The following is a 23,672-nucleotide window of genomic DNA, read 5'->3' as shown; positions in this document are numbered from 1 at the left end:
GCTCACGCACGCTCCCTGTTTTAAGAAATACAGATGCGGAGTAAATGGGAATCAATTACACTTCCTACACAAAGAATCCCCTTGATTTGGCATCTGACACAGACGCGTCCTTCCTTCCAAGGGAACAAAATTGAAAATTAATTTGAGTTGCAGGGAAATTTCAATTATGAATGCTCTCCCTCGGCAGTGACTCTCCTCGGCCACGTCACACGCGTGAGAGTCCCTGCAGCACCAGTACCGAGCGTCTGCGGTGCCAGAGGGTCCCTGCCCGAGCAGACCCCGGGGCTGGGCTGTGCTCGGGGGACGGTCCCCACGGACGGAGCTGCTGCCGCTGCTGCCCCTCTCCATCGCAGGGAAGGACCCGCGTCGCCGCTGCAGCCCCTGCGGTGAATCAGCTGCTGAGCTGAGCAGCAGCCCCAGGAGCGTGGCTTTCCCTCACTAGTGCTGGGACACGCCAGTCCCGAAGGTCATGTACGACAAGGCATCAGTGTTTGCCTGTCCGGGAACGAAGGAGAAGGGCTGATTTAATGGCTGAGTACCAAGGACCTGTGACGCGAGGGGCTGGGATATTCATCGCAGCCTTCACGCTGTCTCTCGGGCGGAGGCAGTGACTGGGGACAGGGTGAGGTGCATGAGTGCTCTCCAGGACATCAGCGGTGGACCCAGGTCCCTGCGGTCTCGGAGCATCTGAAAACAGATCTGTTTGCACCACAGCGTCGGGCAAAATGCCTGAACTCCTGATTTGGGGCTCAAACAGCAAGCTGTGTTTGTGTCCAGCATCTCCTCTGTGCTCTTCCTTATTTTGATCTGTCCAAACAATAATGTGGAAAATAAAACAAGGAAAAGGAAAAAAATTATTTCCGTGTATCGAGCAGGGCCATAATAATTTCCAGATCTCTCTCACCTGCCTGGAGATGTGACCTGGCAGCTCCCAGCAGCCACAGACGTGGTCTCAGTGGGCCCGGCGTGCTCCTGGTGCCTCCTCATCACCGCTGCTGGCTTGGGCTGCGTCTCCAGCAGATCCAGCACCTCCTCACTGGAGGTGCAGCATGTGGTGGAGAAACATCCATGGCACCACGAATTCAGGCAAAAAATTCTTCAGGACTCAGTGTCTTACAATGTTATGGAAGAGAAAACATCAGTATTCCCAAACTGCCAGTCCTTTGAGAAGGAATCTCTTCCCCTGCGCCACACAGGTCAGCAGTTGTCTTTGATCAGTCTTTGGGCGATGACAGTTTTAGTAAAAGAGCAATTACTGACTGAAGATCTGGATCTGAGTGACGTGCAGACGACAAGGAGATGGCTGCAGCCACCCTGGATGTCCTCCAGAGGCCACGTCCCAGGCTGCGCTGGTTTTCATGTCTCAAAGCCGGGACAGTTTGGCCCCAGCATTCTTGGTAAAGTGCTTTACAGTCCAAGTTTCGGAGCTGCTCTTTTCTAAACAGAGCCAATGCCCGAGTAGGGGCTTTGCTGTCAGGGGCTGTGACGTTTCTGGGATGCGCTCGGCCAGGCTCTGCTCAGGTTGGTACCTCTGCTGTCTTCTCTGGTGCCACTGCCGCACCGGCTGCCGCAGATGCTCCCTCCAGCACCTCCTGCTCTCCCGGTGCCGCAGCAATGGCAGCGGCTCCTCGCTCAGCTGTGCAAGGAGCGGGAGACAAGGGCTACAGACCTGCCGAGAGACAACTCTGCACAGTGCCGACACAGTGGGCATTTCGTGCAAAGTTGCTGTCTTCTCTGGATCTGAGGAGTGTCCTGTGTCCTCTCGCACCAAGGGCTTCTTCTGAAGTTTGGGTCAGGCGATGGAGCAGTTGCTGTGTGACCTTGCACGCCGCGCCGGGTGACAGCTGCCTTTCCTCCCTCTGGGGATGTTCTGAACTGCGTTTTGGCAGGGCGGGGTATGCTTCTCTGCAAGTCCCCGTTCTTTGGCCTTATTTTAATCCTTTAACAGTTCCAAGCAGTTCCAGTAACTTATGGACTCAACCGTGGCTGTCTCCCAGCCACTGTTCCTGTGACTGAGGAGCTATGTGGGCAGAATGAGTGAAAATCATTTGGTCAAATTATTTAAATCAACCATTGAGAGAGAGTTGGAAAGTAACTCAGAGCTACTGTCACAAAGAGAAAATGATTGCTAGAGCGCACAGGGTTTGTTAGAGTGGGATCCATTAGGAAACTCTGGATCTCCAATGGCAAGGACAAAGAGGGTGATGATCTACGGGCGTTAGTCCAGGCGAGCCATGGCATCAGCGTAACAGAGCTCAGAGTAACGACGGTCGTGTTTGGAATAGAAATACTTGTATCTTCGTGCTGACTCTTGAAACAAGGCTACGAGAGTTGGGGTATTTAGCTTGGCAAAGGCAAGTCTGGCTGGGCTAGCAGGTCGGGGAGGGAGCAGTGCTCGTCACCGCAGAGCAGCTCAGGTGCTGCCCACGCGGCCAGGGTTGAGATCCCCCGAGCAGCACTTCAGGGGTCTGGGGGTGTTGCTGGCGGCACTGGAGAAACGCTGCAAGTGTCAGGCTCTGAAGATGTGACAAGAGCTGGACAATTTTGAGGACCAACATTTCGGACTACAGTGTGAAAGTCTCAACTCATTCTCCTTGTGGTTCTTGCTCCAGATGCCTGTACCACCTAAATGGTTTTCCCAAGGTAATTTTAGCGAAGGCAGAAGCTGTCAAGCCGTGGGTTGCGGAGTCAGAAGTTGTTTCCCAGTTGTGCAGGTGTAACCAGATCTATCTCAGCCTTTGCCGTGGTGCTCTGTGGAGCTGCCTGGGCACCTGGGGAGGACCTTCTAGAAGTCGTCCTTCTAGACCTCTAGGTCTGCTCGGTGTCTGGCCATGTACAGGGAGGTGGTGATGTCAACATTAGTTTATGAGGAATCGAATGTGTACCCCAAAACCAGTTGCACAGAGCAGATGCTGAATGCCATGTGCAGGGCACTGGGTTTTGACCAAGACACACGTAAGGGCTTAGCAGCCAGAATGTTAAAGGTTTTGTAGTCGTAGGCTTTGCAAATGATTTTCTCCCTTACAAAGTAGCTCCTGCCTTCTGCATGGCATGGGTTCCCACACCTCTAGGAGCTGCAAAGCCACAGACCTTCTGGGATTGGAAGGTTCATGGGAGGGACTGATTAATCATCTCCTTTCACTCCTGGGCAACACTGACCATGAGGTACTGCTGAAATGATTCTTCTTTTTCTTTCTTTTTCCTGGAGCAAAGTTTTTGAAATATCTTGTCGTGATCGGCAGCAGCTTGCGAGGATCCACCTGGACCTTTGCCTCCATCCTCCAGTGAGGTGTGGGCTTTGGGAATCCTCTTGCAGCTCCTTTCAGTTACTCTCTACCGTAAACTTGTCATGCGCCTTCAGCAGAACTAGGCTCTCTCTCACCTTTGCGAAGAGCATCTGCCAGAGAGCGAGGTGCATGTTAATTCATAGCGGTCGCCTGTTCCTGCATTTGCTAGGCTTATCAGACAGGTTGTCCAAATTCCTAAGGACTATGATCTTGCAGGATAGGCAGGATTAGAGGCATAATTTTCAGAAATCCCGTTATCCTCTTTGTCAACTGTTAAAACTATATTTTGTCTTTTCAGTAGGACTCTTTAAGATCTGATGGAGCTACCCAGTGATATAAAACACTTTCAGCTGTCAGGGTGGAGAGGCACAAATCCAACTACCACTGGGGATGTTTCACTGGCTGGGATGCAACAGAGTGCTTTAAGGAGTGAATCAATATCTGTGATTATATAAAGGAGACAAAACCTTTTAATTAATTGTCTCTCTTGGGTTTCCAGTTCCGCTCCGTCTTCTCCAGACACATTTGTAAGGCTGTAGCCACAGCCAGGGGAGGTGCTGGTACCGCAGGGGAGGTAGCTCATCATCCAGAGTGACCGTTGCAGGGAAGCGTAGGTCAGTGCCCGGAGAGGGGGTGCCCGCAGGACCTCTCCCCGCTGCCGCTTTGGCCAGTGTGTCTTTGCCAGCAGACTCTCACGCCAGGTTTCTGAAGCATCTCGTAGGTCACGACTGCCAGCGCTGCTCGGCCGAACGCTCCTCTTCCGAGGGTTTTCGTGTCGTCTGCATGGCTGACGTCGTCCCACATGGCATTTCCCTCGGGAAGGATCCCCACCAAGCTCCCGCTGCTCTCGGCGATGCCAGGATCTGACCGAGCGCTCTGCGCCTCCTGCTTTACATCGTTGCTCAGGCCCTTGTGCTAATTAGCTGTAGCGCTGGTCTGGAGGCTGTCAGAGGAGGAACAGGGAGGGCGAGTGACTCCCATTCTCCCGTTGCCTTCCTTTTCCCGAACAGTGGGAATCTGCCACTAATTGGCTCTCGTTAGCAGGTGACTGTGCTATTCTCATGTAGTTGTGCAGAGATGATCTGAGACCAGAAGTTTCTCAGCAGACCGAACAGCAAGCTAAATGAGCCGTGCTCTAGGAACTGGAAGGAATAGAACCATTTTGTGCAAGAGCACCAGCAGTCGGCCCCAGAACGTCAGCCCGGGTCTGCCTCGTTACCCAGCTCGGGGGGCGTGGGGCAGAGAAGGGGGGCGTCCTGCTCCGCTTCTGTGGCTGGGAAGAGCCCCAGTGGTGAGGCATAAAGCTCTCAGTGTCAGGAACCGCCTCCTGAATTTTGGACAGAACTGTGTCCTTTTGTCGTTGTCTGACCCAGGTGATACCCTGGACAGAACGTCTCTGAAGATCTCTCCCATTTCTGGATTCAAGATTGCTCCCAAAGTAGCTAATGGACAGCCAAGGGAAATTCCCGTTGAGCCCAGATATATGCCGGGGGACACCCAGCTGGAAAACAGCTTTGTGAATGTCCTGGGGTCCTGGCTGACACCAAGTTGAACACGAGCCAGCAACGTGCCCTTGCCGCAGAGAAGGCGAATGCCGTCCTGGGCTGCCTTAGGCAAAACATCTCCAGCAGGTTGAGGAGCGTGATCCCTCCCCTCTGCTCAGCACCAGTGGGGCCACATGTGGAGCACTGGGTCTGCTGCTGGGCTCCCTGGGACAAGAGAGAGATGGACGGACAGGAGAGAGCCCAGTGAAGGTCCATGAAGATGATAAAGGGACTGGAGCGTCTCCCCTGTGAGGAAAGGCTGAGAGAGCTGGGGTGGTTCAGCCTGGAGGAGACTCGGGGGATCTCATCAATGTGAGATATCTCATCAGCACCTGCAGGGAGGGTGCCAGGAGGATGGAGCCAGGCTCTCCTCAGTGGTGCCCAGTGACACAAGCAGAGGCAAACTGAAACATAGGAGGTTCCCTCTGAACACCAGGAGACACTTTTTCACTCTGAGATTGATGGGCACAGGTTGCCCAGAGAGGTTGTGGAGTCTCCGTCCTTGGGGATGTTCAGAAGTCACCTGGACATGGTCCTGGGCAACCGGCTGCAGGTGTCCCTGCTTGAGCAGGGGGTGGGATGGGGTGACCTCTGGAGGTCCCTGCCAGCCTCAATCCTTCTGTTCAATTCTGTGAATCTGGGAAAGTTTTAGAAGCGACAAAGCTGCTATTTTCTTGCTGGAGCTGAAATCGTTTCCATCAAACCCAGTCTATTTCTGTATCTGTCAGCCACGCTTGTAGTAACAATTTGGAACTCCAGAACAGCAAAAGCATTTCTTCCAAAGGACACATAGTAAGTGCCGTAATCGAGAAGCAGTGTTTGGTTGTCAGTCAGATTCTGTCTAACGGTGCCATGTCAGAAAGACCTGGTGGACTTTCTAATGCTGCTTGTGTGATGCCAAAATCTCTCTTGCCTAACCACCGAAGAGCGCGACTCACGAAGGAGATGTGCCGCTCTCGCTGCGGGACAAAGCTGCACGACCCGTGGCAGGGCACGCGTCGTGTGCTTCTTCCCACCACGCGCTGGGTACAGGAGTCTCCAGACAGGTTCCTTCAGAGAAATCGTCTCCAGGTGCTCCGTGAGCGCGGAGCTGTCTGTGTGAGAGCAGGTAGATGCTCTCGGAGCAAGAGGAGTGGCCTACAAACCTACAAACGCTTTCTTCCGTGGCTGAAGTGAAAGGCAACTCCAGCACCAGAGACAACTCATTGAAAAAACACCAAAACAAAAGCATGCTTTTGGGGCTGGGGCTTGTGGACAGGAACAATTTAGCAGTCACACGGTTCCTAGGAAAGGCTGAGAGGTTAACTGCAAAGCTGCCAAATACATTTCATTCCTGAAGGGATCCGTTTATAGCACATTTTAAAACAGTAGGAAGTTCCTCCGTGCAAAAACCTTTCTGTATCCTAAAGCAACACAAAATCTGATATTCAGCTCTCAAAGGGTAAAAAAATGCAGGATCTGTGATAGGTACTTTCATGAAAATGTCCAACCCCTGAGTATGCTCCCGGAGACAGGCAGGAATGTGGCCAGACAAACCCTGAGTGATTCCCACAGCCCTGTGGGCCTGGATCAGCCGCGTCCCCTGCTCCTACCGTCACGGCTCCTGCTGGGCCGCAAAGTGCCCATAAACCAGCGGCTGCGCTCTCCGAAAACCGGCGTGCTGTCACCTCGCACCGCGGGCGCTCCGCTGGGACGGTCGTGCGCAGGAACTCCCCACAGAAGGGAGGAGGAGGATGGTTGCTTAAACCTAAACCAAGAATCCTTCAGCCAGAACTCACCTGATTCTCTTCTGATCAGCCCCTTGAGAGCACGTGAAAGTTCAAGCAGCCGTCCTGGGTATTTGGGACTGCTCGATGTGTTTGAAGTAATTGTGAGACTGTTAATTCAGTTGCGGTGATTTGAATCCGTCCCTGCCACACGCCTGGGGAAGAGATGTCTGGCTTCCCTTAGAAATGACAGTGGCTTTTTGAGCCCAGAGCCTCCTCTCTTGAGGAAGCTCTTCCGTACCGGGACCCAACACTGCTTCTGGTGGAGGCTCTCTGTCCGATGGTCAGGTCTCCATCACCGTGTCCAGGCACTGTTGAGTCTGGGTGCTCCTGGGGGCTAAATATGTGTAAGAAGCGTGAGACATGGAACCAAGTCCATCTCAAATAATTATTTTCAACAGGCAGAGCAAGTGTGAGGCCTCAGAAATTTCATCCAAAGACGTGCCATCAGGTTTTTATGCTGCTGCATAGGCTTACAGCAGCATTTCTTGAGCGCTCGTTTATCTGGAGGAGACCCAAACCCGAGCGCCCGGACTGGGAGCAGCCCCTCCGCAGGACCTGACCAGGAGGAGTGCCGCACGTGGGCTGCGCAGGACGAAGCCTCCAAAGGAACCTGGTGTCAGCTTGCCGGCTCCCCGAGCAGGTTGCCGGCTGCAGAGGCAGGGTGTGAGATGAGAGGACAAGTCTTCCACCTGCTGCGGAGGCTCTGTCAGACCAGACGGTCCCTCTCGCCAGCGCCCTTTGGTTCAGGGACACCTACTGCTGGCTGATTTACCCAGCGTCCTTCTCTGGTCCCTGCGGTGGAATCCCACGTGCAGTTGGGACGGACGAGTTCCAGATGAACAGCCGCTGTAAAGAGAAGAGCCCTGTGATCCCCAGGGGCAGGATCTCCGCACAGAAAAAGGAAGGGCTGCTTCTTTTTTGCAGTGCCTACGTTTTATTGGAGCTGCCCCCTCGCCACCCCGTGGGCAGCGGTCTCCTCTGATGCCTGGGCATCCTGGTGTCTCGGCGAGGAGGAGGAGGATGTGGGCATCGTGCGCGGCGAAATCACGATTATCCACTGGGGACATTAGGAAGCTCCTTAGCTGCTTAATAAACACTGCTGCGGCGGTGTTTGTTTTATTCATAACATACGAGGCCCCTGGCTGCTGTTCAGAAATAAGCTGCGGCTCCAGCCGCGACGGGCTGCAGCTGAACTGGCCGGTACAAAGGATGAAACCCGCTCCTCCGGGCATCAAGGTGCCTTGTGGCGCGGGGCGATAAAGGAGGTGAAGAGACACATTGTCAGTTCCTGTGGAAACGCGCCAAGGGATGCTCCGCTCCTGACGGACGGAAAACATAAAACCCAGTCCAGGCAGTTTTTCTGACGTTTTCCAGTTGGGAATGTGGAAATGTTCCCAGACTAGAGCCCAAACCTGGAGCAGCTGCATGACTGACACAGGTCTCTATCAAGCGGGCATTAACATGAAATATGATTAAGCTAATTAGCATCCTTTAATTGAAATTGAGCCTGCCAAAAGAGCCCAAACAAAACCAGTGCTATTCTTTGAAATTATTACAAAACTTGTTATAAATGTACCTCTGATATAATAGATGGAGGCTTCTGAGACATTTTGACTTAATAACTCCTTAACGATTAAAAAATGAGTGTGCTACAAAATCAATATGGCAGATAGGAACTGGGTGGTGAGGCATGCGATTAATGCTTCCCCAGTGCTGCCGCTCCAGAGGAGCCGTGGGGACTCGGGGCTCTTGTTTTGATCTTCACGTTGCTCGTGCAAGGACCGGCTCTTGGTCCAGCAGCGGCATCTTCAAAAAATCACACGAAAAATGATGGATGTAAGGTTGCTGCTGAGGCAATGCACCAGTGATGGTGCATAGACCTGCTGGAGGGTGCCAGGGTCGGGGTGGAACAGTGGGTTCCTTTGTGGCTTTGGTGGCCCAGCGAGGGGAGGGTGGGCTGATCGTGGGTCCTTTGGAGAAGGTACAAGGTTGTTGCTGAGACAATGCACCAGCGATGGTGCATCAAGCTTCCGGAGGGTGCCGAGGTGCAGGATCAGCGGTGGAGCGGTGGGTTCCTCTGTGGCTTTAGTGGTGGCTTCCTTGGTGGCATTGGTGACCCAGCCAGGGGAGGGTGGGCTGGTAGTGGGTACCTTGGAGAAGCCAAATGCCTGCAGCGGGTCCCCCCTGCTGACAGGTCTGTGTGGGCACCCAGCGGCACTGGGGGGGTTCACGGCCCTGTGCTGCAGCGACCCCCCCATGCACCGCCCGCCCCGCGGGTGCCAGGTCCGGGGGCTGCGTGTCCCCCGGTCAGCACGCGCAGGGTGCGGGGCCGCGGCGTCGGCGAGGCGCGCTGCAGCCGGCAGATATTTCTGTGCGCTGCCTGCAATACCTACATTTTCTGCATGCTTCTCGTGACTGCTTCTAGAAACATAAAGGGGCCTTTCAGAGATCTGAGCTGGTCTTTAATATCTCTGCATTGACTAAAAATGATACTGGAGTGACATTTAGAAGTATTATAAGGAAAGGGTAGCTATTTATTTCTTATTAAGTGTTTTTTCCCTTGAGGGGACTGTAACTTAACGCAGCACTGAAGCAGCAGGGCTGAGGCGGGCAGGTCACGGCGCGCATCCCTGTCCCCGTCCCCACTGTGGCAGTGCCTTCTCTGGCGCCTGCGGGTGGGGGGTTGGACGGGGGGTTTGGGCACCCTGTGGGTGGGTGAGACGCGAAGCCCTGCTCCTTCTCCTGGGCTGCTGCTGGGTGTTGAGTGACCCTTGGAGCGCTGCTCCGTGATGGTGACGGTGCTCCTGGGGCAGCGGAGACTGTCCCAGGCTGAGGGACGCCGTCCCCTCTCCTGGCTGCCCCCCGCTTTGCGAGGAGCAGTGTCCTTCAGGGTATGGCCATTTTTGGGGTGCGCAGATGGTGCAGCTTCTCCTGCCATGGTGGCTGCTCCCCTCGACTGGCACCAGGCAGCGGGGGGGTCTGCGGGACAGGACCCCCTGCCCCGCTGTGTCCCTGCCCCTCCAGGGGGGGCAGCAGGAGGGTGGTTGAGGGCAGCCCCATTGGGGCTGTGGATGCGCTGCCCCACGGACCTGCGGGACTTGTGGGCTGCGGCGGGGGGGAATGTCCCCCTAGCAGGGTCTGCGAGTGCAGATCAGGGGGGCTGCCAGGCAAGGGGGCTGCGAGCACGGGGATGGGGGGGCTGCGGGAGGGACCTGGGGCGCTGCCAGCCCCGACCCCGCCGTGTGCGGGGGGCTGCGAGCGGGGGGACCGCGGGGCGCTGGGCTGGCAGGGCGGGGGGCAGAGGGGAACCCCCCCCACCCCATGCGGGGAGCACCGCTGCCATCCCCCGCCCCCCAGGACACTGCTCCCCGCCCCGGCAGCAGCAGCTGGGCACCCCCGCACGTCCCCCCGCCCCCGAAATACCGCACCCCTCACCTGCCCCCCGCACGCTGCCTCGCCGGGCATTGCCCCCAAAACGGCAACCCCTCCCCGCACACTGTCTCAACCGGCATTGCCCCCCCCAAGCTGCCCCCCCGCACACCCCCAAACTGCCGCCTCCCCCGCACGCTGCCTCGATCCGCATTGCCCCCCGCCTGCCACCCCCGCATTCTGTCTCGCCGGGCATTTCCCCCCCAAACCGCCCTCCCCGCCCCCCTCCCCCTGTCTCGCCGGGCATTCCCCCCCCCCCCCCCAAAAGTGCCCCCCGCCCCGCCTCGCCGGGTATTGCCCCCCAAACTGCCCCCCACTCTCCTCTCCGCACACCCCCGCCCGCTGCTCCCCCGGGACCCCCCGGCACTGCTCCCCCCCCGCCCCCGGGGCCGCCCCCCCGGCGCTGCCCCCCCCGCCCCGGCTCCCCCGCCGGCCGCCAGGGGGCGGCTCCTTGCGCGGCCCCGGCACCACGGCGGCGGCGGCGGCGGCGGCGGGTGGGTTCGGCGGCGGCGGCGGGGGCGGTGGCGGCCGGGGGCGGGCGGCGGGAGGCGGCCGGGCCGCCGCCGTCCCCGCCCGCAGGGGGAGGAGCCGCCGGCGGCGGCACCTGCCCCGGGCCATGGTGCGCGCGGCGGCGGCGCGGCGCCGGAGGGAGCGGAGCGCGGCGCGGGGCGGGCGGCGCCGCGCCATGGAGCCGGCGGCGGGCGGCGGCCCCCCAGCCGCAGCCGGTGCCCGCGCCCGGGCGGCGCCGCGGCGGCCGGGGCTGCGCTGAAGCCCCGCCGGCCCCCGCCATGGCGCAGCCCGCGGGCCGCGGCGGGCCGAGCCGCGAGCTGCCGGGCATCAGCACCGTAACCTACGTCTTCGTTTACAGCCCCGGCGGCCCGGCGGGGTCCCCCGGGCCCGGGCCCGGCCCCGAGCCCACGCCGCACGCCGCGCCCGCCCCGCTGCGCGGGCCCAAGCGGAAGCTGTACAGCGCCGTGCCCGGCCGCAAGTTCATCGTGGTGAAGAGCTACGCGCCGCAGGGCGAGGGCGAGATCCAGCTCAACCGGGGCGAAGCCGTCAAGGGTGAGTGCGGGCGCTGGCGGGGACCGGGTGGGCGGGCGGGGGGCCGGGGGTGGCACCCACCCGCCGCGGGGTCCGGCTCGGGCGTCCCGCTCGGCTGCGGGCCGGGGTCAGCAGTGCTGTTCGCCCCGTCTGTGGCCGTGGGGTCCTGGGTCTGGCCGTGGGGCTGCGGGGCCCTGGACCGGCTGTGGGGCAGCAGCGCCCGGGGGTCTCCAGTAAGCTCCAGCCCCGGGGCCACGGGTCCCTCCCTCGGGTCCGGGGGTGCTGGTCGGGCCCTGGGGCTTCCTCGTGTGGGGCCACGGCTCCTCGATGGGGCCCTGGTCCTGCAGCTGGGCCCTGGGTCGTCAGTCCCACCCTGTGACACAGGGCTGTGGGTGCCAGGCTCCGATGGGACCCCCAGGAGAAGCGGGCGTCTCTCTGAACCCTCTTCTCCCCAGCCCGGGGCTGACTTTGTGCCCCGAGAGCCGCTCCTGCCCCGTGCCATGGGCTGGCTGCGGGCTCCCGGTTGCCAGCCCAGCTCTGTCTGGGCGCCAGTGGCACGGGCGGGAGGTGGGTGAGGAAGCGCTTCCCAAACAAAACTCCCAACCAGGAGACGCAGAGCTGCCGGGGAGAGGCTTAGAGGGATGATGGTACTGCCCGTTACGTTGGGCAGGCTTCTGGAGAGACATGGAAACCCTGCGGTAGGTCATAAGTCAGCTTCCAGCAGGCAGGGATGAGAAAAGGCTCCCTCTGCAAGCGGGCTAATTCCACAGTTTTTCACAGAAAGTTTAAGGATCTTCTTTTAATCTTCCTGCTTCCACTTTTTTTTTGCTGATGCCACTCTCGATGCGGGCTGGAGCAGCCACTAATCTGACTAGTTGCATTAGCTGTAACGTGGAGCTGAGCTTGGCAGCGGGAGATGGGGCTTGCTGTTTCACGCTCTCAATTGCTGCTTCAGAAGCACACGAGACCTCCAAGTCCTGTGCTGTGGCTACTGGAACCTCCCTGTGGAGGTGGCCGTCCCACCAGGCTGGCTCTTGCCCCACGACGTGCTCTTGCCCCCCGAGCGGAGGAGGAGCCAGGCGCGCAGTGCCCGTGATGGCTGATGGTGGGGCTTTCTGCAGGGGCAGCTGGAGCTCAGGAGCGTTTGTTGTGTGGAGCTGCGCATTGTGGCCGTGGGGTGAAGGTGTTTGTTTCCAGGGGGCTGGGATGGATCAGCAGACAGACAGGGCTTTTGGGTCAGAAGGGCTTTTCCCATCTCTTCACCCAGTGTTTCCTCTCACCCCCTTCTGTATCTCCTCATGCCTTTGCGTTCAGTAGGTGGTCCTGGTGTTGCTCCTTAGTAGTTGCATCAGAATCCTTAATGCACGTATTCACCTGTAATCGTTTTCATTCCTTCTTCATTCACGTTCTGTGAGCTCTTCAGGGAGAAAGCAAGTTGTGGAAGTGCCGGTTGGAGGAAGAGGGGCTGGGATGGGCAGTGGCTCCTCGGGCTGGTGGCACTCTCCGCTGGCCTGCTCGATGTGTGAGAAGGCTTATTAAGAGTTAAAGGTGAATCACTTCAGTGACATGCTGATGGAAGATCTCCAGGCAGTGTAGATGGGCAGCGTGCAGTTATTTACTGCTTTTGAGATGCTGATGAGTTTTTGCGAGGGTTGTTGGGTGGGGTGCGCTGGCGCTGCAGACTGGGAAAGCCATGGGGATAATTGGGACCCAGCGCGCTGAGCCGAACTGCGGCTGCTGCTTTGTTGTGTTTGGGAGACTTGTGACTGCTTTGGAAATGGGGTGATCCTCAGTTGGTGGGAAGAACTGTCTCACACCCCGCTTGCGGGGACCAGTGAAGGTCCCTGCCTGGGGCGGTGCTGGACTTCCCTGGGCTAACGGGGTGCAGGGTGAGAGGCCTCGGGAGATCGTGGGCTGAGAGGACGCCTGGCCACGGGCAGCCTGGGGGACTTGAGATCAGCGTCCCGAGAAGGCTGTGCCGGCTGGGTGGGGAGTCGCTGAGCTGCCCGGGAAGCGAAGTGTTGGGGGCGGAGGGTCCTGGAGGGAGAAGGTGGCAGTTGGAGGAAGTGTTGAAGCGTGGTGGGTATGAGCAGAAGAGCTGTTCGGGGAAGGGTGGGAGCGGATTTGGGGAGTGCTGTCAGAGAATTGCTGGAGGCAGTTGCCTGATGAGACGAGCTGCGTTTGGGGAGATGTGCACGGGCGAGAGGCCTGCACGGAGGGAGCTCTCAGCGTGATGCTGAGGGAGAAGCCCGTCCGAAGATGCAGGTCTGAGCGAGGAGCTGATGGGAGGCGGGAGCGTGCTGTGGGAAAAGACCTCCACAGGGATGGCAGCGCTGGGGACAGGAGGTCCCTGGCGCGGAAGCTGTGATGGGGCCGGTGTCTCATCTGAAAATGCGTTAGTGAGGGGACTGGGCAGCCATCCCGTCAATGCAATGAAACGCTGCGATTTCAGATGGCTGGGGCTGCGAGCAGTTAGTGTCAGAGAGGAGGAGAATGGCAAAACATCTGGCAGGTTTTATCTTGAGAATTGCAGTGAAGACGGAGAACGGTTTGAGGTGGAGTGACACAAATACCTCTGTACCCGTGTGCGAGCCACGCAAGGGTCTGTGTACAGCCTGTCACGAAGCAAACGCTGCTTGTTGGCGCGCGCTCTTGAGAGAGAGCTGAGGGTCCTTGAACGTTCACCCAGGGTTACATTCGGAGGTGTCATTCCTTGTTGAAAGCAAAGGGACTCCTGCGAAGGTTCTGCTGGAGGGTTGGGCATGTGGGATTTGGTGGAGCAAGAGATGCACCGAACCTTGCGTTGTGGGACGGGTTTCCTTGGGGCTTTCCAGTAGGAGTTGGTTTGGTTTCAAGAGCACGGTGGCAGTTAGGGTCTGTCTTGTCTATACTGTAACTGTGCTGGTAGCTGTTGGATGACAAAAGGCAATAATCAATACAGTTATTTCATTTGTAAGATAGCTAAAGAATTCAAGCAGAGGAGAGTCTGTCCTTGATCTGCGTGCTACTGATAATGAGAAATGAAATGAGATGTGAGCGCCCCAAGCAAAGGGAGAACCAGTAGTCACCAGCACTGGAATCGCAAGGTCACAGGGAGAAATGGTTCGGAGACAAGGCACAGAGAGGACTGAATCTCCAGCCCGGGAACTAGGGAGAAATTAGGAACACTGTGAATGTGCTGGTTTTGGAGTCTCATTACTTTGTGACGAGGAGGAGTTATTCTCAATTAACTGTTACCATGTGCATCCGACAGCAGGCTTTCCTCTCTAGCGTGGTTCCTTATTGACGTTCCCCACTGCAGTATCTAAGCCAGCCCTCTGTGAAATAAGTGGCAAACTGAGTTTCTGTTGGCTGTGGTTATGGTTTTGTTGCATTATTATTGTAGCAGTTCTTGGTTGTGCCGGAGGCTGTTTAGGTACAGGGGATTATTTTACTTGTGAATAAGGTTGTTATTGCACAATGAAGACAGGTTTTGCTAGCGGAGGGTGTTGCGGTCTCTGATGCTCAGGCAGCTGGTTTCCTCTGGACTCTCTCTATCCACCCAGAAGCACCTGGAGAGGCGGCTGACGCGCGGTTCGCTGGGCGGCAGGGTCCCGGCCGCCCCGCAGGACGGGCGGTTCTGGCGGGTCCGTGCAGGGGGTTAGAGATGGAGCCATGGGTGACTCGGGGGGTTGAGCCCAAGCTTTAAACTTCACCCTCAAACTCTCTGTGCCTGTGGTGATCCAGAGCAAAGGGGTGACGAGCAGCTGCCTCCTCGCCAGGCTGCTGCTCCTGCGTTATTCTCGCTCCTGGCATTGGAAGAGCAGACGTGGAGTCTCGTGGCCAGCGAGTCGAGACCATGGCCCTGCACGGCTTTACAGTCACCTGTAAACTGGTCACGCTGCAGCTTTAAAACCGCTGACGCTTTCCTCCCGCTGTTCTGGTGGGGAGGCAGCTCTAGAACCTTCCGGACTTCAGGGTTCATCTCTTCTAACTTCTAAAATAAGTGTTCGTGGCTGGTTTAATCATTTTTTGGTGAGGCTTTAAACACAGCAGACTGCTTCGCTCTGGCTGTGAGACATCAAAGGCACCGTGACCAGTCCTCATTTGGAAAAAGGAGATGGATTTTTTTTCTTTCCTAACAAATGAAATGACTTAGTCACGAGTGCTGCCTGCTAGCCTTGTTTTAGTGATCCTCTGAGCAGGGATCCCAGCGTTCGGTGGCTCTGAGGGTTGTGTGTGTGAGAGCAGTGTCCCACCTGATGCTGCAGAGCATCTCCTGGTGCTCATTATCCCCATGGTCTCTTCATCTCGAGCTGCCCTGTCCCATGGGCGCTGACTCCAGCGTGTTCTCCACAGCTCCAGGCGAAGCTGGCAGTCGTCGGGAGCCTCCTGCCCTCTGAGCTCCTGGTGCTTCCCTCTCCCAGTTCTCTTGTAGCCCTTGTGTGCTGACTGTTCTTGCCTCCCCTCTGAGGAACTCTTTAACTCTCCCAGGGACTGAAATGGGTTAAAAAACTGTCCTTGGCCCCAGCATCGTGCATTTGCTGAGAACTGGACTATGAGAGTGGGTGAATGCTGTTCCCAGTCGCTGCGGTCGTAAGTTCCTTGGAAGTAATCAGGCGCGAGTGTGGATCCTACCAGGGTTTGGAGAACAGGAGTCGTTATCTCCCATCATGTGCTGGATGGGGGTGATGGCAGCCGGCAGTGCAGAGCTGTCCCCGTCCCCTGTGGGACGTTCCCATGCACTGGCTTTACCAAAGATGCTCTGTTGTGAGCACGGCAATCTTGAACACCCGCCTTGGAGTGACTTGAACGATACCTCGTTTGGGAACCAAGCACAAGGCAGCCTAATTGGGCAGCTGAGATTGTTAGGTGTTGCGGGAGCCTGGGAGCTATGCCTCTGTGCTGTTTGTCTAGCGGTCAGTGTTTGGAAGTTAAAAGATTTTTCAGGAATAATGAGAGCTTCTTGAGACATGGTTGAATTATTTCCTCTTGTTGTTGGAAACTTTGAAAAATGAGTCATGGAGGAGGAAGAAAAGAAGAATTGCTCGTGAAAAACAAAACAAAATGAACTGATTAAAACCAAAATATCTCAAGAGACGTGGAAAAATGTGTTTGGAAGACGTGGGAGTTTTGTTGCTTACAGTTTGTACAACTGCAGGGCCCAGCCTGCGGTGACCAGGTGAGGGTACAATCCTGTTCCTTTTCAGGTCAGTGGGATGTTGCCTTGGTGAGGCCGCACCTGGCGCTCTGGGTCCAGTTCTGGGCTCCCCGGTTCCAGAAGGATGGGAAACTGATGGAGAGGGGACAGCAAAGGGCTACCAAGATGCTGAGGGGACTGGAACCCCTCTCTGATGAAGAAAGGCTGAGGGATTTGGGTCTCTTCAGTCTGGAAGAAAGACGGCTGAGGGGGGACCTTATCAACGCTGATAAATACTGAAAGGGGGGGGGTGTCAGGAGGACGGGGCCAGGCTCTTGTCAGTGGTGCCCGGGGACAGGACAAGGGGTAATGGGCACAAACGTGACCATGGGAAGTTCCACCTCAACACGAGGAGGAACTTCTTTGCTGTGAGGGTGGCAGAGCCCTGGCACAGGCTGCCCAGAGAGGTGGGGGAGTCTCCGTCTCTGGAGACATTCCAAAGCCCCTGGAGGCGTTCCTGTGCCACCTGCTCTGGGTGACCCTGCTCTGGCAGGGGGTGGGACTGGGTGATCTCCAGAGGGCTCTTCCAACCCTGTGATTCTATGATTCTATGTTCAAATAACACTTTCCCGCTGTGGGCTTAGGTAATGTCTCTCCTAGATTTCAGCAAGGTCCCATCCCTAGGTAGCAGGTAGTCACTGGTTAGCTATTGCCGGGGCTCCTGGAGAGGGTATGGTGGTAGCACACTGACCCGCAGAAGAACCAACCCTTGGGAGAGCCCAATGGTCCTCATCTGGCTCCTGCCCCCATGCAGGAGGAGCCATGGTCCCTGCTTTTAGACTGTTCTTCTGAGGCAGGCGGACATAAGCAACCGTTGTTTCTCTTCTCTTCTGATTGTTTCGTACTCGCTTTCAAGCCACTTAAATGTTTTCTGCCAAATTCGTCCCATCTGTGGAGATTTCAAGGCCAAGTCTCTCAAGACATGGTCCCTGAGGGTGGGGGAAGCAGCCAGTTGACGTCTCGTCGAGCCTGGTGCACCAAGGCTGTGCAAGGTCCACGATGTGATCTGCCACGTTCTGGCCCAAGAGGAGTAAGAGTGTGGCTGGGAAGAGGTGGCGGGGCCGCGTGGGGCGCAGGCGGTGCTGGGCTGGGCAGGGAGAGCCGCCGTGGGCGCTCGGGGAGCCACGGACACGGGGGCGATGGGCTGTGTAGGACATGGGCATCCACACTGGCTCAGCGGGGGGCTGCAGGGTCACTGGGCTTCCGTGTCTCCTGCCTGGCGTGTCTCTGGCCGTTCTTGTTTTCTGTGTAAATATCTGACCTCTTCCAGGTCCCTGCTGTGCGCTCTGTGCCAGTGGTGTCACAAGACAGCTAATTATGCCTGATGTAGGAAAGTGTCTAATCTTACTGGTTTATAAATATGTTACTCTTCAGTTTAAGTGTTCTCTTCTCAGATGCTCTGTAGAAGTTTAGGCTTTTTGAAATCCCACTCGCCATTTTATATGCCTTTTTGTGTCTGCTTAAGTACGCATTGTTTTGCCATTAATGTGCCCCATTCTTCAAATCTTTTCCTGCGATTATTTTTTCTTATACCTCTGATCAACCTTCTGCTCTTCTCCAGCCCAGTTTGGTTTCTTTTACAAATAAATAGGTCTCTGAGATTGCAGTCTTGGGTGGTGTCCAGGCGGATCTTGCATAGCTTTGGATAAGTGATTTAAGATAAAGAGAACATAGAATTTAGATACCTTGTTTTACTTTTCTTAAAGCAAATAAACCAACAAAGTTTGGAATATTAAATATATATTTAGCTTAAGCTGTGAACCATGCCTCCCTTCCCGCTCCTTCTGCATGTTTATTCACTGTTAATGTTCGTAGCAGCCCATGTAAGTCACCAGTAGAGGTGGCGGTACTTTAGTTGGAGTTTCTTCAGGGGTGTTACAACTTGGATTGCAGTTCGCAGAGTTGTTCCAAGACCGTGCTATGACCGTACCCTCCTGTTTATTGAGGAAGGGGCTGATGGGCTGTGAAGTTGGGAAGTGACGCCATCACCCCCCGGGTGCTCGCCGCCGTGGAGCCCTGCGGCACCAGCAGCTCCAGGGACGGCGCTGGGTTCCTCGGGATCACGCAGGAGCCCAGCTCTCGGTAGCTGGCGTTGGGCTGGGCCCTGACACCTGAAATGTCACTGGCTGGTGGTTTGGTGGTTGGAACAGACCTGGGCCACAGGGAGGAAGGTGCGTTCTGGAGGGCAGTGCTGTTTGGTAGGCAGTCCCGTCTGTTCAGAGCTGGCTGCAGGTTTGCGGTGATTTTGGAATATATCTACTGCGGCAGCACAACCTAGAAAGAAAGAGACCAAAAGCCGGGGCAGGAGTGTAAGGGTGTCAGCTCCAAGGACCCTGCCTTCCTGATGGATGCAGGTGATCAGAAGTCTGCTAGATACATGCGTCCTCCTGGACAGCCCCCATCACCAGGGACGTGTCTGGATGCTGGGGCTCTGGGCCTTTGCAAGAAACGGCCATGAGTCTGTGAGGTACGTTAGGACACAGGGGAGGGGAGGAAAGTAGCTTGTTAGTCTTACAAGCTTTCTGGAATACTGTTTATGGTCTAATATCAATCAAGGATTAAGAAGGTCAGGTGGGATCTGATGAGGACAGTGCAATGGGAAGAAGTGTCAAAATCTACTTCAGTGCAAAGAAGAGATGGAGATTCCCTGAGGACACGCAGAACAAGTAATCCCTCTATGATCATTAAACCTGCCAGCAGTTGGCATTATAAACTCTATTTTTAGTAATCCTAAACTGTAGCTAGAAAAATTGGTCTGGCCTAAAATTTTCTTCCTCTGTTTAAAGTTTAATTTTTGCCACAGATCAGGCCGCGCGCGTTCAGGCTTCTTGTGCCATCTGAAGGGCTGAGCCTGCTTGGTGCCGAGGGCAGCGCTTCTGCTTGTGCCATGGGGCTTGCGGCACGGGGCTGACCGAGGACGGACATCCCGGCCCCTTCCCTGAGCAGAGCAGCGGTGTGCGCGCACAAACTCGATAAACTGCGTCCTGGCGTCAGGGCTGTCGTGTTTGAAGACAGGGTTGGCCACCAACGCCTGCGTGGCTGCCGAGGGCTCTGCGGGTGGTTGTTTGGGCCGGGCTCTGCTGGCTGCCTGGTGTGTGGAGAAGACGCTCTCGGAGTGCCAAGTTGAGCGGTTTTTATGGTTGCTAGCAACAAAAGATAACAAAACCCCCTTGATCCTATGTTTCCCTTTCTAGCTTTATTTCCATGAATGAGTTTGTTACAGAGCGTCTCCGTTGTCTACTTCAGGGCTGGGAGAGACTCGCAATTACTCAGAATTACTGGTGAAGGTTTTCCTACGTACCGGGGTCAGGAAATTCTCCTTCTGTTCCTTCTAGTTTTGCCTACTGGGAAGGTCATTTTGAAAGAGATGGGAAGAAGCCAAGATGCGGCTGGTTGCTGTAGCCTGGTATGAGAATTATACAACCTCTTGGGACTGCTGTCTGTCATAAGTCCTGCTTTTGGCTGTGCTAAATTTCTTTACTTGAGGTTAGGACAGGATTTTTCCACTGAGATCTCAACGTGTTGCAGGTCAACAGCATGGTTTCTGGAGCGTCGGAGCTACTAAACTGAAAATGTACTGCTAAGGCCAAATAACCCTTCTGGAAATCAAGGTGTCATTGACAATAAATTCTCTGCTTAAGAATTTGGAGAAGAAGAAATCACAAAAGGAAGGGAGGATTTAAGGATGTTGTCGGGCAGAACAGCGTCAGGATCTCGGGTTTCTCTGCTGCACGTAGGAAGGACAAAACCGTCCTGAACTGTTGTGGTCCGCTCGGCTCCAACTTTGCTTTCTATTCAGGTACGCCGGCGCAGAGATTTTGCTTGCTTACAGTAAAACAAATCTCTGAAACTTTCTTGTAGTTTCTTTTTTCTTCAGCATAAGGTCCTCTACTATGGAATGTTAGTCTACAAAACTTATGGGAACGTTCTCCAGATGTCAGCTTTTTTCAGTACCGGCTTTCTACAGAGAGGCTCCTGGTACGGTAACACCATACTGGTGGGATAATTAGGTGCGGGAAGAACGACTGTGTAAGACAGAGTTTGTATTAGTGGCTATCTCACAGCCATGCAGTCCGTCCTGTTGTGCCTGTTTCCCACGCAGGACTCTGCTGCCTTTGCATGTTCACGCTGAATCTTTAAAGTGTTCGGAAGCCTTTAGGTCAAGACAACCGTTCTCTGCGATGTTCTGGATTTTTCATTCTTTCTTCACCTGTGGGTTTTTTAATGGCATTTCTTCTCTCCTTTTATAAGAGAAGGGTAATAAGCATTTTCTGTGTCAACAACTTTGTGTTTGTATATCCAGCAATGAGTAACACAGCCTCAGTGTCCCTGAAATACACCAAAACGAGATTCTTCAGTGTGTGGATTTGAAAGTCATATAGGTACCCAGCGTGAGGTTGGATTATTGCATATTGCCATAAAAACGATAGCATTTGTACTTGGCATGTGCGATGATATGTTGAAAACTCTTATCAGCTTGTCAATGTAGGAGACAAAACCTTGTTGACAAGTCAAAAGAACGAAATAGCATCAAAACTCTTCTTTCCATAGCAGAAATCCTCTGTCTCCTTCTTTCTTCTCCTTGGGTACCCAGCATCTGTGGCTGCGTCCTGAGCCCAGCCGCACAGCTCAGAAAGAGACGGTTCCCAGCAGACTTTATTGGGCTGTACGTGGCTTGTGTGCGTCGCTTCAGTAGCTGGGCCCAAGGGCAGAGAAAACACCTGCTTGGGATTGACTCGAACGGAGATTGTCCTTTATTTTTAGTCTTACTTCCAACAGGTTGTTGAGAATGCCTCTGTCTCTTTCTTGCATCTTGCTTTTGGGTGGACCTCTTCCTTTGAAGAAGTGTTTTTTCTCCTGAACATACTCCCCTTTTAATTATTTATTTTTCTTTACCAAACCTATGATCCAACTCGTTCTTCATCCACTCTTCTAGCACTGCAGTACCTACGGATGCAAGTTCTTGGGGAAAAATGTAACATCAATCATCTTAATTTAACATTGAGAGTGTTTTTCAGAAGGTGTGTTTGTGGGGGTGGATTTGTGCTCCTGAGCTCTTTCTGAAGGTCTTTCTCCATTTCCTGTGCTTTGCCTACGTCTGAGCTCTACAGCAGAGAGAAATTTGTCTCTAAATACCGCACTGCTAAACAGCGTGTTTGAAAGCGTGAAGAATTTAAAAAGCATCCTCACGAGTGGCTGCTGAACTAAGTACTTGCCAAAATAACAGGCAAGGTTATTCCCCCCTCTGGTTTCCTCCAGCAAGGTAGAGTTCTCCTTAACGCGGTGACATTTTCTGCCTGTTGACAGAGGAAGAGCAGGACAAATACAAATGTCTCATCTCATCTTCCGCATGCTCCTCCACTTCCCGCATCTGTCAGATGCGCTTTGAGGACAATCGGGTACTGACAGCTAGCATCGCCTCTCTGTCTTAAATCAAATTACAGCCAGGTTTGCTTTGGCTGCTGAGTGTCTTCAGTCAAATTCTTGGCAGATGCTGTTTGGTGCTACCAAGCCATCCTCTTGTGAGCACAACCCACCCCATTCCGGGACCAGCACCGATCAATTCGACAGTTCTTCCCTTTGGATCGGTCCCGTCTTTGGCCTGTTCCAGTTGAGAACCTGATGCCGGCTCCGGCTGCCTCAACCGAGCTGCACGGCCCCGGTGCTCGCTGACCTGCCGTCGCTCCGTGGCTGGATGGGCCTGCTCTGTTCTCCCGTAACTTGCTGGTGGCTGCTTTTTTTTTTTTTTTTTTTTTAAATACAAATGCCCATTAATAGCTTGAAATTTGTGTTAGGTTATAGCAGAAAGGTTGCCTGTTTATATTCTCAGACTGTTATTTATATATATACCTGCTCTGGGTGAACCTGTTCTGGCAGGGGGTTGGACTAGATGATCTCCAAAGGTCCCTTCCAGCCCCCGCCATTCTGTGATTCCCTGAGTGTGCGTGTTTCTCTCTCTCTAATTTTACATAATCCCACAGCTGCTTTCTGACATCCTGTAGTAAGTTTCACACAGTCCCACAAGTGTCCCTGCGTACCCCAAAATGCTCCTGGTCGTCCCGTGTCCCCGCTGGGGTGTGTGACGCGGTCGGGGTGTCCGCTCCGGCGCCGTGCCTGCCCCCTTCCCTCGCTGCCCCCGGGGCAGACCCTGCTCTGTGCCCTCATCTCTGCTGTGACCTGCTGCCGGGGCTCGCGTGCCTGCGCTCCACGTACGCCTTCCTCTGGTATTTGCCATTTCTTGAGCGGTTCTAACCAGATTCCCTACCGGATCGGGTGCGTTCCCCTTCCACGTGCCCTTGCAAAAGCTCTCCCGGGTGGCTGGGTCGTCTCCAGCATCTCTCTTTGCAGAGCGGTTCCCCGCTACCAAGGGACTATTTTTTCCTCCCAAGGTGTTTTCCCAGCTCCAGAAGTGTTTTGTCCATTGCACTTGAGCTGGTTCTGTAAAGGGCAGAAAGTCTGATTTATTTTTTTTTTCCTGCTCATCAGCTTTCTGTCGGGTTTCTCAGGCTGATCTGGCAGAAAGGAGAGGCCCGGGTGGAAGATGCGTTCTCCCAAAGTCTGGGTCTCTAAAAGCTCCTCCTGAGGGGGTCGTGGCTCCGCCAGGGCGAAGGTGCCTCTGACCGAGGGTGTCCCTGGGGGCCGGAGGCAGCGAGCACAAACCAGAGGCCGTTGGTGGCTGTTGCTGGCCCTGGGCCTCTGCCGAGGTCCTGGGCTGCGGCAGCCCCTGTCCAGAGCCGTGGGGCTGGTGTCAGCCCGTGGCTGGCAGAGCGGCCACTGTGTTGGAAGCACAGTGCCAGTCTCCGGTCCGGGGGAAGTTCACGGCCGTCGGCGAGGAGGGAACGATTCATGGGCCTGCGTGTGGCTGGGTGACGTGCACAGCTACACCTGAGGTGCCCGTCTAGACTCCCCGCAGTCCGCGGTAAGAAATAGCTCTTCCAAAGTGCAATTTATCTCATCCCAAGTTAGACATTTAAAATAAGTCTGATGAATCACGCTCTGAAATAGCCTATTTCTCTGTTGACTAGCTCGGATATAGATAGCCTTTTAGCTGTGTCTTTCATCTGTCTTGGCCATTAGCAGTGGCTCCAGCAAGCCATAGCAAGGCTTTGTTCGGCTTTAGCATCTTCCTTCCGTCCAGAAGCTCTGCTCTGCCGTTGTCGTTACCAGCCTGCTCTGGAAGTTAATGAAAAGGGCAGTCATCAATCTGACACCCTCAGCTCTCCCTGGTGGGCATTAACCAAAGTTACGGGTCTTCTCTTGGAACCAGCAAAGGTTCCCTAATGAATCATGGTGCTTCCCCAGCGTGAAGGCATTCCAATGCTTTCCGTGTGGCCAAAGCATTGCTTCGCAAAGGCAGTGAGAGACAGATGTTCGTGGCTGCCTCGGCGTACACTGCTTCATTTAAATAGTGGATTCATCTCTT

General features: G+C 55.2%; 1 protein-coding gene across 4 annotated transcripts in view; it reads left to right on the top strand.

The window, feature by feature from the left end:
• Window positions 1-23,672, top strand: part of SHANK3 (SH3 and multiple ankyrin repeat domains 3) — a 382,593-nt gene that overhangs the window by 171,117 nt on the left and 187,804 nt on the right. For all 4 annotated transcript variants that reach the window (XM_063323817.1, XM_063323818.1, XM_063323816.1 and 1 more), the window contains one exon: window positions 10,898-11,091. In XM_063323817.1, the coding sequence (XP_063179887.1) occupies window positions 10,898-11,091 (194 nt within the window). The remainder of the gene's footprint in view (window positions 1-10,897; window positions 11,092-23,672) is intronic.

Source organism: Chroicocephalus ridibundus, chromosome 1 (assembly GCF_963924245.1).
Source record: "Chroicocephalus ridibundus chromosome 1, bChrRid1.1, whole genome shotgun sequence".
Classification (NCBI taxonomy): domain Eukaryota; kingdom Metazoa; phylum Chordata; class Aves; order Charadriiformes; family Laridae; genus Chroicocephalus; species Chroicocephalus ridibundus.
This window is presented reverse-complemented; position numbering and strand designations above follow the sequence as displayed.